This window comes from Hemitrygon akajei, chromosome 32 (assembly GCF_048418815.1).
Source record: "Hemitrygon akajei chromosome 32, sHemAka1.3, whole genome shotgun sequence".
Classification (NCBI taxonomy): Eukaryota; Metazoa; Chordata; class Chondrichthyes; order Myliobatiformes; family Dasyatidae; genus Hemitrygon; species Hemitrygon akajei.
Window position 1 is genome coordinate 17,870,887 of NC_133155.1, and position 14,594 is coordinate 17,885,480.

Here is a 14,594-nt window from a genome sequence, read left to right on the forward strand (position 1 = left end):
GGTATTAGGCATTTCAATCCTGAGAAACAGATACTCTCTGTCCACTCTATCTATAGCTCTCATTATCTTGTAACCCTCTATCAGATCTCCCCTCAACCTTTGCTGCTCCAGAGAAAGCAACCTGTTTGCCCAGCCTCTCGCGATAGCACGTGCTCTCTAAACCAGGCAGCATCCTGGTAAACTTCTTCTGCACCCTCTCCAAAGCCTCAACATCCTTCCTATGGTGGGGCGACCAGAACTGTATGCAAACCTCCCGATGTGACCTATCCAGAGTTTTATAAAGTTGCAGCATAACCTCTTGACTTTTGAACTCAGTGTTTTGACTAATAAAAGCAAGCATTCCATAAGCCTTCTTAACTACCTTCTTGACTTGTGTAGCCACTTTCAATGAGCTTTGAACCTGGCTCCCAATATCTCTAAGCTCAGCAGCACAGGAAAGGACCATTTGTTTTTAGTAACATCTACATGGATGCTTGCTTTTTCCTGGTGGATCAAAGTTACTCTTTTTAGAAATAATTGTATAAGTGAGTTGTATAATAAAAAAGCTGATCTACATCACATCTTGCACTTGCATCAAAAAAAATGATGGAAGTGTTTTTTTTTAAATGATTGCTCTTGTAGAACAAATGAAATGCAAAATTCTGATCTCTTTTTAATACTGTCAGAGCATTTGCAAAATGTTTGGAAATGGTTGTTAGCCAGATCTTAGGTCTCTGCTCTAGGAAGAGGGTATGAGACAGATGTTTGCTAACGATGATCCTGGGCCAGGCATCCTGCCCAAGGAATGTGTGATAGTGAGGCAGGTTTGTGGTCTTTGGTCTTTGAGCACATTTTCTGTATTTGAGAAATTAGAATCAGGTTTAATAGCATCATAATATGTTGGGAAATTGGTTGCGGCAGCAGTATAATACATAATAGGAAAAAACTGAATTACAGTAAGTGTGTGTATGTGTATAAATAGTTAAATTAAATAAGTAGTGCAAAAATAGAAACAAAAATATAATGAGGTAGTTTTCATGGGTTCAATGTCCACTCAGAAATCCGATGGCAGGGAGGAAGAAGCTGTTCTTGAATCGTTGACTGTGTGTCTTCAGGCTTCTTTTACCTCCTCCCTGATGGTACCAATGAGAGAAAGATATGCCCTTGGTGATAGTGGGCGATGGGGGTCCTTGATGGACACTGCTTTTTAGAGGCATCGCTCTATGAAGATGTTCTGGATACTACAGAGGCTAGTGCCCTTGATGAGACTGACTAATTTTACAACTCTCTGCAGCATATTTCGATCCTGTGCAGTAGCAACACCACACTAAAATACCAGACGGTGATGTTGCTGTTAGAATACTCTCCACAGTAACTGATAACTGATTTAACAAAATTAAAGTGTAGATATTATTGTTAAAAACTACTTTGGAACTGCTATATTGAAAAAAAAACACTTGTTTATGAAGGATACCCCAATAAAAGAAACCTGTTGTCACAGTTCAGATTACATCAGGTCTTAGGAAACCTTGTTTACCACTTAAGTTGAAGCTCCTCCAAGCATGCAAATATTTCCATGTGACCTACTCATTTGCATGTCCATCATCTCCTCCCTGGTGAACATTATAGAGATACATTAAGCTTATAATATTTAATAATCTGTAGACACTATATTGCTTCTTTCCTAATGTTATATATGATGGTTGAACATGTACATTCACAACAAAAATCTTAAGTTTGGTAAACTGAACAAATTAGTTCTGTTATTTTAGTACAGCAAAGTATTTGTGGCCGTCTGAGATTTTTGTCCATGTACCACAGGAACAGAGACAGCTCACCAGAGAAAATGTACAACGCAAACAAGCTCGGACAGGGGAGGAGCGGGAGGAAGAAGAAGAGGAACACATCAGTGAAAGTGAAAGTGAAGATGAGGAAAATGAAATCATCTACAATCCCAAGAACCTGCCATTGGGTTGGGATGGCAAGGTGAGCTTTAGACAGGATCATAAACCATTAATTGGGCCATTTTAATTTTTGCAATTAGTTGATTACTTATAAAATGATGTTTAACTCAAGAGAGAATGCCAAATTTTCTGTAAATCTTCATCAACTTTACCCTTCTGTGCTCCTATCAATTCCTCTGTTCATCCACTTGAATGATTTTAAAATTGAACCATTCTTTGGATAATAATTTTGATGTATAAGTTCCAGAGAAACACACCCAAATTCCTTAAAATTTTACATGAATTGAGTAAAAATGGCACACTATAATAAGACCTAATAATTGATCAGTGGTGTGTCTTGAATTAGTATTGTGTCATGGTATAGTGTAATGCAAATAAAGGAGGCTGCCACGTTGAAATAGTTTACCTAATTTGGTTAAAACCCTTTTCTACACACATCCTTTACTGTAGTTTTAAATAATTTAAGTTCCTGTTGAAAATTATGTTCATGGAAACGTAATGTTGAGTTCAAACAACTAGAATCTTTGACGAATGTGAGAAATTCTGCAGAAGCTGGAACTCACCCACAACACACACAAAGTGCTGGAGGAACTCAGCAGGTCAGGCAGCATCTATGGAAAAGAGTAAACAGTCGACGTTTTGGGCCGAGACCCTTCATCAGGACTGGAATGGAAGGGGGAAAATGTCAGATTAAGAAGCTGGGGAAGGGGGAGGAAGAAGTACAAGGTGACAGGTGATGGGTGAAACTGGGGGGGGGGGGGGGGCGGGGTGAAGTAAAGAGTTGGGAAGCTGACTGGTTGAAGAGATAAAGGCTGGAGAAGGGGGATCCTGATAGGGGAGCACAGAAGACTATGGAAGAAAGGGAAGGGAGAGGATACCAGAGGGAGGTGATGGGCAGGTAAGAAGAGAAGGTGTGAGAGGGAATGGGGAACGGTGACGAAGAGGAGGGGGGGCAATTAATGGAAGTTCACAAAATCAGTGTTCATGCCATCAGGGTGGAGGCTCCCCAGACTATATAAGGTGTTGCTCCTCCAACCTAGTGTGGTCTTATTGTGGCAGTAGAGGAGGCTGTGGACTAATGTCAGAATGGGAGTGGGAAATAGAATTTTCACATTCTACCTTTGGTCCTGGTTGCTTTAAGCTCTTGTCAGTTTTAGGCATCCATTTTTCTTCACTTTGAGATCAATTGTCAGCAGTGCTACAAGTCATCAGCAGATGGCAGTGTTAATTTATTTTGTACATCTCAATAGGCATTTTTGTCTTTCGAAAGTATAGTTTTAATTTTCTTATCTATTCTCTCTCTCTTGCAGCCCATTCCATACTGGTTATATAAGCTGCATGGTTTGAATATCAACTATAACTGTGAAATCTGTGGTAATTACACTTACAGGGGACCCAAAGCATTCCAACGCCACTTTGCTGTAAGTGATAATTTCACCTCTGTCTGTAAACTTTTATGTTATTCTAAAATGCATTTCTAAAATCCAATTTTTACTTTACTTCCTTTAGTTGTATTAATTCCCCAAAAAGGAGTAGTGAGTTGGTTTAAATATTTTGTAATCAATGAATTCTCCTTTGTGGTTTTTTTGAGATGGGCAAGTTAGTTTGGTATTTTATGCTGTTAGAATATGGAATGGCCTCTTTTTATTTTCTGTGATCCCAGCCCTTGCTTTAAGTTGTACAGAGCTACAAAGTTGAGATCAGGAAATCCTCTCCTTAAGGATCACAATAATAAATGTGTGTTGTACCATGTGCCACTTTGACCCCGTTGTAAGCTGGTGACATCTGACTCAAGTGTTAATGACTGTCAGATTGTTAAAAGCTGGTTTACTCATTTTTTATTTAAGTATCTCCTTAGGAGGCCACTCACTGTGTCCAGTCTGTAGATGTGCCCAGGGAAGCTATCGCTAAAGTGAGGTTTGTTTTTTCACCCAGTCCATTTAATGGATATTCTGTCCATGCAAGCTATTGCTGTAATGCTTTGCCCCAGTGCAAGTTAGTACCTGCAGAGAGGACATTTTTACTTACACACACAAGGTTTGGTAGAAAATATTTGGAGAGAAGTGAGGAGATAAAAGCAGGAGCATCTACCAATCCACAATGATTGAACATATTGCTTTTTATAGAACTTAGCTGACAACTAAATTATTGTTTTTTTAAAAAAAAATCAGAAAATTGTATAGGTTGTGTATTTCTGCTGTTCAGTGCATGTTACTTTTTTTCCACCATTTTTAGGAATGGCGTCATGCTCATGGCATGAGGTGTCTTGGAATCCCCAACACAGCTCATTTTGCAAACGTCACCCAAATTGAGGATGCAGTATCTCGTAAGTGCTCTTTTGTTTTACTGCAGTCTGGATTGAATAAAATTACATTGTATATCCCTTCTAACACAAAACCATTCCAAAAGCAGATCACAATACAGCTGCAATTGAAAATTTCTAAACAGTTTGCAAGTGATAATGCAGCCATGAGCTGAGTTCCCATATGGCAGATTATGCTTGCAATCCCACAGATGCCAGCAAATTCATCTTATCAGTCTCCCAAATGTTTGTGTGTGTGTGTCTATATATATATATATATATATATATATATATATATATATATAGCTGGCAAGGACCTATAGTTGTTTTTATCAGGCAAATAGCATTAACCCTTTAATTTCACCCTGTGGTTACAAAGTCACCACTTAAAACTTACTAAACTTACAGATGATTTTATTGAGCTCTGTACTTACCAGTGTAAAAATTCTATTGATGATTTCACACTGTCAGGATTTTTGCACTGTTAACAATTATGGAATTGTTTCATTATTATGACTGTTTATGGTTTTGATTAAAATGGAAAAATATGTTTTTCCCTCTAGCACAGAGTCTCTATTCAGTGGGGTCACTTTCAGTCAGAACGAAATGCTAGAAACAGTCAGTGGGTTTATCAAATTTATTCTTTTAAAAAGTACTTCATTTAAAATACATCATCTTCTTGGTAGGTGATTTTGGGAAATTCGAAATATTTCAATAAATAAAATGCTTAACTGCGTTTGCTCCTAGTGTTCGATATTTAATCAGAGGTTTCAACTCCTCTTTGTCATAGATCAAGAAAATGCACAGTCAAATGGTATGACCTTAAAAAGTCAAATTATGAACCACAGGAGACCATTAAGTCTTCTTGTTTAGTAGAAGTAATACTTTTGCTTAATCTATAATATTTAGACTATAGAATATTTAGACTGTTCTAAACTACATAGAGTAATCTGTCAATCACCTTTATCGACACATTTTGATAAGCAGGTTGGTATTTGGTGTGATTTATCTAGAGCAAAGGATTTTTTAGATAATATTTAGATAAGACTGTTAACAATTTCTTTTTCTCAATTAGTGTGGGCAAAACTCAAGCATTCAAAGGCAGCGGAGAGATGGCAGCCCGACACAGAGGTAATTGCAGTAATTAAGCTACTTGAACTGTGAATGAAGCACATAGTATTTAATGCAGCTTGCTCTTGAAATACTTGGATAACTTCCAGGTTGGAGCCATATGGTTTTTCGGTCAGCTATTTTAATCAGAGGGATGTTTCTATGACCAAAGTCAGGATGAAAGGAGAATAATTGGAGAAAAACAGTTACTGCACTGTAGGGATCAATGGATTTGTTAGTGTAGATCATAGCACAGAAGGTCAATTGATCCATCCAGTCTGAGCAAGTGCAAACTGACTAGTCACTCTCCCCTAATCTTGGAAACATTGTTATATACTTGTCCAGTTCCCTTTGAGACCTTCTGTTGCTCAGGATCTACCATGCTGTCTATGTGATACGCAGGTATGGAGAACTGCATTAAAAATTACTTTTCCGTGTGTCACTTATCAGTCACCATGATACCACGATCCCTCTGTACCTTAATGTTATTAAAGAGCTTACCATTAACTATATACTTTCTCCTTCCATTTGACCTCCCAAAGTGCAACATCTCACACTTGCTTGGATTAAACTCCATCTGCGATTTCTTTGTCCATATCTGTATCCCACTATATTATTTGATAGTCCTTTAAACTATCCACAACTCCACCAATCTTGGTGTCATCTACAAATGTGTTAATCTCTCCATCTACATTTTCATCCAAACCATTATCACAAGCAACAGAGTTCTCTGTACCTACCAATCTCTGCAAAACACCATCAGTCACAGACTTCCAACCAGAAGAAGATACGGTCTACCAGCCAGTTACAAATCTGAACTTGTAAATTACCCTGGTCCCATGCATCATTATCTGCTAAATCAATTTACTTTGAGGGTCCTTGTCAAATGCCTTATTAAACATAAGAAGCAGAGCAGGAGTAGGCTATCTGGCCTGTAGATCTTGCTCTGCCGATCAATAAGATTGTGGCTGATTTGGCCATGGGCTCATTTCCACCTGCCTGCCTTTTCTCCATCTACCTGCTTTTTCTCCATAACCCTTAATTCTCCTGTTATGCAAAAACCTATTTAACTGCATCTTAAAATATATTTAACAAGGAAGCCTCTTCTGTTTCCCTGGGCAGAGAATTCCATACATTCACTACTCTGGAGGAAAAGCATTTTCTCTTCATGGCCCTCCTGAATCTATTCCTCAAACCTTGTCCCTTGGTTCTAGTCTCACCAGAGGAAACAACTTCCATGGCTCTAATCTACTCGTTTCATAATTTTATTTTTCTATAAGATCCACTCTCCTTTTGAAATTCCAGCAAGTATAGTCGAACATGACTCAATTTCTCCTCATAGACTAAAGCCTCATCTTCAGAATTAACTTAATGAATCTCTTCTGCACCACCTGCAATTGGAGTATATCTTCACTCGAGGAGACCAGAACTGCATGCAGTACTCCAGGTGCAGCCTCACCAGTACCCTATACAGTTGAAGCACTGTAAGGTCCATCCAGATAATATCCTCTGTCTTACCCTCCTCATGTACTTTTGTCACCTCCTCAAATACTCAAATCAAGTTTGTAAGCCATGATTACACAAAGCCATGCTGACTTTCCCTAAATATTCTACTTTTTACACTGATATGAGTTCTTGCTCATTAGCATTCAGGTTAGTCACAATGTTGTGAAATATTTACAGTGCTTTGATTTGGCAGGGTCTTATTGTGAATGATTTGCTGCTTTCACTGCATTCGGTAGCAGTCTCTTCCAACCAAATTTGATAGCTGTGTTACTGGGAAGTCTGTTGCTACCGTTCTCCTGGCTAGTCTTGGTGATTTCTGACTAGTAACTAGCCTGGGAATTGACTTAGTATTAGAAATAGTCTTCCCAAAATGCCAATTAGAGCTCTTCATGTGAAGCTTATTGGTGCTATCTAAAGAAAATTTACCATAGTTGACGTGGTTCAATTTACAGCTTATATAGTTTGTAATACATACAACATTTTTTTTATTGACATGCTTAACTATGAAGCTTATTCCTACCCTATTTTTAACATTGTGTTTGATTTGAGCCTTTCCCTTCAGCCTGAGATATTTGAAATTCGTAAGATTATAAGACCATAAGATATAGGAGCAGAATGAGGCCATTTGGCCCATCCAGTCTGCTCTGCCATTTCATCATGACTGATCCATTTCCCCTTAGCCCCAGTCTCCTGCCTCCTCCCCGTACCTCTTCACGCCCTGACTAATCAAAAATCTTTGAACCTCTGTCTTAAATATAGTCAATGGTTTGACCTCCACAGCTGCCTGTGGTAACAAATTCCACACACCACTCTCTGGCCAAAAAAATTTCTCCTCATCTCCATTCTAAAAGGATGCCCCTCTATTCAGAGGCTGTGCTCTCTGGTCTTAGACTCCCCATCCATATGAAACATACTCTCCACATGCACTCTTTCACGGCCTTTCAACATTCGATAGGTTTCAATGAGGTCGCCCCTCATTCTTCTGACTTCCAGTGAGTAGAGGACCAGAGCCATCAAATGCTCCTCACATGACAAGCCTTTCAAACCCAGAAACATTTTCACGAATCTCCTTTGAACCCTCTCCAATGTCAGCATATCCTTTCTTCAATAAGGGGCCCAAAACTGCTCACAATGCTCCCAAGTAAGGCCTCACCAATGCTTTATAAAGCCTCAACACTACATCCTTGCTTATCTTCTGTTTTATTGAGATTCATTTAGATAGTGTTCCTTTGGTTGATTTATTTACATGTATATATCTAAATTAAATGTTCTGCAATTTATATTTAAAACTAGTTTGCCAATCTTCCTGATGGACCACACACTCAATTGTCATCTCTTCAATTTTTGCTAACTCTACACAACAGACCATCTTGTATCTAGTGGATATTAATTCCTGCAACCATTTTCATTAATGCTATTCTTAAGCTTTGGGAAGTGAGATTGTAATACAGCAAGCATTTTGCCAGTTCACTCAATGGTGTATTTTGTAACCATTGTGCTGTTTTGACAATCCTTTGTCTGTGTTGTCAATTTAGATACTAAAAAATGTTTTCACGCTTGGCAGTTATACCGTACCTTCTGTGTCCTTGATACCCAGCCTGACTCTCCTTTTTGAAATTGAATCACTAATGTTTTGTAGATAAACACAGCAACTATTTACTGCACAGATGTGAGCAGCCCTGGACAGAATAACCAGTGAAACTGCTAGTAATGTGAAAGATAGAAATTGAGGACACGAATGGAACAAAATATTGCTATTAGAAATCCTTGGGAGGTCAGGCAGCATTTTCAGAATCACAAACGAGAAATGGTATTTCAAGACGATAAACTTTAATCAGATAGACTGTTTACATTGTTGACAGATAAATGTTGGCTGGGCACAAGGAGAATTTCTATTTTTTTTTTGGCAAGAGTGCTATTAAATCTTTTGTTTGGTCTGAAATGTTAGCTGGAGCCTTAGTTTAATGTCTCATCCAGAAGATTTCTCTGACGGCCCTTCCTCAGAATTAATTGTTCCCAACTATTGCTTATGTCCTGGAGCAAATGTAAATAGTGTGACTTTTTAAACTTGGGTGAAAATATGCTGACCCTTTGTGATTATAGAAGTAGAACAGCATCTTATTCATATTATTTTATTAACATAGTTTTAAAAAACCTAAATTAGTAAACAGCCTTTTTTCTGATTTTTTTTTCATTCTATAAAATCTTAGACGATCACTGAGTATAGATATCTAAATGCAAGTTTACTCGTTCCCACTTAAAATAGTTTAACTACCTTATTTTTGAAATTATAATAACATATTTTTCTGCAGGACTATAAGAATTGTTTTAATTATGAATTAATATTTTACACTTCAGGAAGAATATGAAGACTCAAGTGGAAATGTAGTTAACAAGAAGACTTATGAAGATTTGAAACGACAAGGCTTACTGTAAACCAATGAAATGCTGCTTCTTCAGACTCTTTACAGTGACAAGGCTTGCTTAATTTAGTTTTATTCTTCCTCTCATTAGTTCAAGAACCACTCTCCAAAGTCTATACACAAATTCAAAAGAAGTTGAAAGAGAAGTGGATGTTTGCAAATTTGTATAATTCTGTTTATGGTAAAATCATTGGTTAGTTTTCCAAAACTCAATGTAATGTTTTAAAAAATTCTGTTTTGTATTTTGCGAAATAAGCTTGACAGGTAACTTTCTGTCATTTTGAACCAAGAAAGTGGGACCGCTACGAGTGTCTTTTTTTGTTGGTGGATGTAAAACTTTTACAGATACCCAGTTTGTCAAAGCAGAATATAATGTATAGGAGACAATGCTCTTTCATTGAAGTTAATAATGTGACCTTTGCTTTATGGATTTTTTTCACCCCAGAATCTTGACATTTTCACAGTTTAATAAAGTAAATTGTGATATTCTTTTTTGCATTTTATTCTTGTTTTAAGTATTTTTATCTGCCTTCTGTTGACTGTCAACTTGGTGCTTTATTCCTGTTTTGTAGCACTTATCCAGCATTTACTTCCGTCATGACTTCCTGAAAGCTGTCCCATTTTTTTTCTACCAGTTGCATAGATCCCTCCCTGCCTTTCTCACTAACACCCAGCCCTGATGCTTTGAGATAAATTGATTCATTCCTGTAAATCATGCTCCATATGGAGTACAGTGCCTCTTTCCTTGTGCCCTATGACAAGAAATCCATGCATACCAAGTTACGCCATACATAAAAATAATCATGGAGTTAGCGAGTATTACAACTGGCAGAAAGGTAATGTGAAAGCAAAGAGAGGCGAGCTGAAGATGGAATTTGCTGACAAAGTAACAGGAGGTTTATATTACCATACAAAAATAAGTTGTTTATGGCAAGGAAGACGTGTCACCCCAATTTGCTGACCTGTTTGCATTGCTCTGATGAAACTATCAACTCCCACCAGCACTGTTTTTTTAAAAAAAACTAAATTCTTCACAGAAAATTGAGGTTTGTGCTCAACATTAATGGCTTTTTAGGCAGCCCAACATAGATAAGGAATGGTTTAAATGCTGCAACATTTAGTTTGATATCATAATTAATTCTTGAAGGTAATTCTAATATATATTTTAGTTCTTCCGTTTTTAAAAAATGTAATTCTTTATATCTCTATTTCCTTTCATTTCTACCTTTTACTCTAATTTTCCCCATTTCCTCCTTCATAGTGCTGCAACCTTTGAAGTTTTTTTTTAAATTAAAAAGCACGATTGGTGATTTAAGTCATTCACCAAGATGCACTCTGGACTTTGCTCTACTGTAATCAGCTTGTGCTATTTCTTCCCATATATCTCAGAAACTTCTAGGCCCATAATGCCAGAAAGTTTCTAATTCGATATTATCTCATATTTCAACCTGCAGGAGTAATCTAATTTTTGTATGGCTGTAATTAATGGATATAGATAGACAAAAAATTGGCGACCTAACATCCAGGTGGAAAAAGTTAAGCTGTGTTTAAAAGGAAAAGATAAACAATTTGAGTTTTGCTCATAAGTCAGTCCAAAAGCTGAATTATTAATCTGCGGTGTATTATTAGCACTTTATTATCCAAAGCAACAATTTCTATTTAAAATAGGGAATTCCTGTTTAAGTGACAAACTGATCTCAACAAATATAATTTTTAATTAACATAATTTGCAGCTGGAGAACTTCCTATCATTAGCCTTTTCAGGTTGATTTCACCTATAAATGTTTCAGTCACTTCCTGTTTTAGTTTGTACCAAACACAAATAAATGTTTTCATTTCTGAGGGATTTAGGACCAACATGGACATTATATGATGAGTTCAATTATTTTATAGCTCCGAAAGGTTAGGTTTTTGATGGGCCTCAACTTAATTCTTAAACTGCCCCGATCACATAGATGTAGATAATTTATTATTCTGAGATTTACTTTTCCAGTTCTTTTCTATGGAGGTCCATTAAAGTTGCTGCTGACACACCACTGACAAAAAGAAGGATCCTAAAGCTTGTGCTGAAATAATTATGTGCGATGTGGAGTCCACATTAAGCCCCTGGGGGCTTTGTATAATTGCATGCGTATACTTCTTTGTAGCTGCTGACCAAAAAAGGAAAGGTGTCGATCAGTTGACTCCTGTGTTGTGCCTTCTAGTGGAAGCAGCTGTGAAGGACCATTCCATTACTATTTTAACACCTCCCATGAGCAATGTCACTGGAAACATCAACACATCTGCTGCTGCTAAGGAAATGACAATTTCAGTGTCCCTTTCGCCACCCTGAACTCCCTTGAGAACTCTGAATAAACTTGTGCACCAAGGAGAGCACTTAACCATAACATTTTGTTTAATTCTTCAATTTCAGTTGGCAATATCACTGATGTTGTTTCCTTGAATGGCATTATACCATGAATAACAACACAATATACTTGTGTTACATATATAGAGCACAATTTTCACTCCAGTAATCCCTTGCACCTTTCTCTGTCGTCCTTTCGGCCTGATAGAAGGGTTAATATTTAGTGCAAGATTCAACAAATATAGCCACCATCTCTGGAAGACAAGAATACAGTGATCTCTGCAACTAGATTGCCAATGAGTATCTCCACAAATCCCAAAATATTGCAAATGTAAACAGCAGTCTGTTCAGGACGCTGCCTGCTATGTAATTAGAGAGATTAGGTAGGGAAGTAGAGGACTACTGATGCTATGGAAGAATGCTTGCTGGTTGAGAGGCTGCCTTAAGATAAGAAAGGAACACAAGTGGAAAAAAAATTAAAGTTCAAAGTCAATTTATTATCACAGTATATACGTGTATGTCACCTCATTGAACTGACTATTTCTTATAACCTTCACATACATGAGTAAAAATCGTTACATTACGTCTCCGTCTAAATGTGCAATCATAGTTATTTGTAATAAATGCAACTGTCAATGTAACATAGAAATGCACTCAAATCAGTGTGAGTTAATCAATCTGATGGCCTGGTGGAAGAAGCTGTTCCGGAGCCTGTTGATCCTGGCTTTTATGCTGCGGTACCATTCCCCGGATGGTAGCAGCTGGAATAGATTGTGGTTGGGGTGACTTGGGTCCCCAATGATCCTTCGGGCCCTTTTTTCACACCTGTCTCTGTAAATGATCTGAATCATGGGAAGTTCACAACTACAGATGCGCTGAGCTGTTTGCACCACTCTCTGCAGAGTCCTGCGATTAAGGGAAATACAGTTCCCGTACCAGGCAAGATGCTCTCATTTGTGCCCCTGTAGAAAGTTGTTAGGATTTGGAGGCCCATACCAAACTTCCTCAACCATCTGAGGTGAAAGACGTGCTGTTGTGCCTTTTTCACCGCACAGCTGGTGTGTACAGTCCATGTGAGATCCTCAGTGATGTGGATGCCAGATCCACTCACGTCCATAGGGGTTAGCCCATCTCCATTCCTCCTGTAATCCACAACCAGCTCCTTTGTTTTTGCAGTATTGAGGGAGAGGTTGTTTTCTTGACACCACTGTGTCAGAGAGTTGACTTCTTCCCTGTAGGCCAACTCGTCATTGTTTGAGATTAGGCCAATCAATGTAGTGTCGTCAGCAAATTTAATTAGCAGATTGGAGCTGTGGGTGGTGACACAGTCATGGTATACAAGGAGTAAGGGAGGTGACAGTACACAGCCCTGAGGGGCTCCTGTGTTGAGATCAGAGGAGTGGAGAGGAGGAAGCCCACTCTTACAGGATCTGACAGGAAGTCCAGGATCCAGTGCACAAGGCAAGGTCAAGGCCAAGGTCTCTGAGCTTTCTGTTGAGCACGGATGGAACTATGGTGTTGAATGATGAACTGTAGTCCAAGAACAGCATTCTCACATAAGCATCCTTCTTCTCCAGATGTGTAAGGATGGTGTGTAGAGTAGTGGCTATTGCGTTGTCTGCCGATCAGTTGTACGACCTTGAGGTTCATTTTCTTGCAGGCATTCACACTAGAATGGAGAAATACAACGGAATCAATGAAAAGCTACACACAGACTGGCAACCAATGTATAAAAGAAGACAAACAGCAAATAAATAATACTGAGAACGTGAGTTGTAATGCTGAGATGCATCCTATGATGCACTGGGACACATCGTCAGTGATGTCATCAGGTGTTTCGGGTCTTTCAACGTCAGATATCCTCACTGAGGTGACCCATTCAGGTCCCAGTTTGTATCCTGGCAGCATTGGTCCATGGGTCACAGCTCTTGATCCATAGTCATCTGGAGGCTCGTTCAGCAGCCTCTGTGTCGGTCCTGATGGCTCTTTTCTTTGCAGCCCCATAGTGCCAAGGAGAGAGTAATTTCTGCCCAGCAAGCAGCCAGCAAAACCTTTACATCTCACCTATATAGGCAAACATCGTGCCCTCCACCCCTGTCTCTGACACTGCTCTACCAGCTCCTTGCATTCAAACTCCTCCTCAATCCGGTCTTCCCAAGGCACTGTATGTTCCGCCATGATCACCCGCTTCAAGCTTTCTGACGAATGACCATGTCAGGCCTCAGAGATGATGCAACAAAGTCAAGGAACTTCCCCTGTTTGCCAAGATCGACTTTTCAGTGGCCAGTCAGATGTCATGACGAGCAAGCCTGCTGGTGATCTTGGATGAGACGGTGGTTGAATGGTTGGTCTCCAGCTTTGACAAAAGCTAAGGGCTTTCTGGGTTGGTAGAGGTGCTTACTGTTGTTAGTGGCCAAGGGGATCATTTCTGCCGCTGCCTTCAGCACCTGGTCATGGCACCAGCAGAAGTGGCCTTCTCCCAGGGCTTTTGGGCAGCTGCTGAGGATGCTCCCTCTGCTAGGGCAGAGCAGACATGATGGTGCCTCGCTTTTGCCCTAAGCAATAATAATACTAATAAATAAGCAATAAATACCAAGAACATGAGATGAAGAGTCCTTGAAGGCGAGTGCATAGGTTGAGAAATCAGTTCAGAGTTGCGGTGAGTGAAGTTATCCACGCTGGTTGAAGTGTAATAACTACTGAACATACACTCAGTGGCCACTTTCTTAGGTACTTCCTGTACCTAATAAAGTATGCACTGAGTGTATATGGCAAGTAGAACAAAACATATTTAGTCCTTTTCTAGAACTTTAAAATTGTTAGCATAGAATTAGAACTATACTTTTTGTTTTTAGATTCAGCTAACTGAGTCAATACTTGAACCCACTCCACGTCCTATTATAATTGAGACAAGGGAATTCAATATGACAACAGATAGGAGCCTCAAGCAACATTCCGACATG

At 38.8% G+C, this 14,594-nt stretch overlaps 1 protein-coding gene across 1 annotated transcript in view; it reads left to right on the forward strand.

Moving 5' to 3' along the window:
• sf3a3 (splicing factor 3a, subunit 3) overlaps window positions 1-9,773 on the forward strand; it is a 28,205-nt gene extending 18,432 nt beyond the window's left edge. Inside the window, exons 13-17 of the mRNA XM_073034426.1 lie at window positions 1,801-1,965; window positions 3,254-3,364; window positions 4,179-4,269; window positions 5,321-5,376; window positions 9,220-9,773. Coding sequence (XP_072890527.1) covers window positions 1,801-1,965; window positions 3,254-3,364; window positions 4,179-4,269; window positions 5,321-5,376; window positions 9,220-9,297 — 501 coding nt within the window. The 3' untranslated portion in view covers window positions 9,298-9,773. The remainder of the gene's footprint in view (window positions 1-1,800; window positions 1,966-3,253; window positions 3,365-4,178; window positions 4,270-5,320; window positions 5,377-9,219) is intronic.
• Window positions 9,774-14,594: the final 4,821 nt, after the last annotated feature.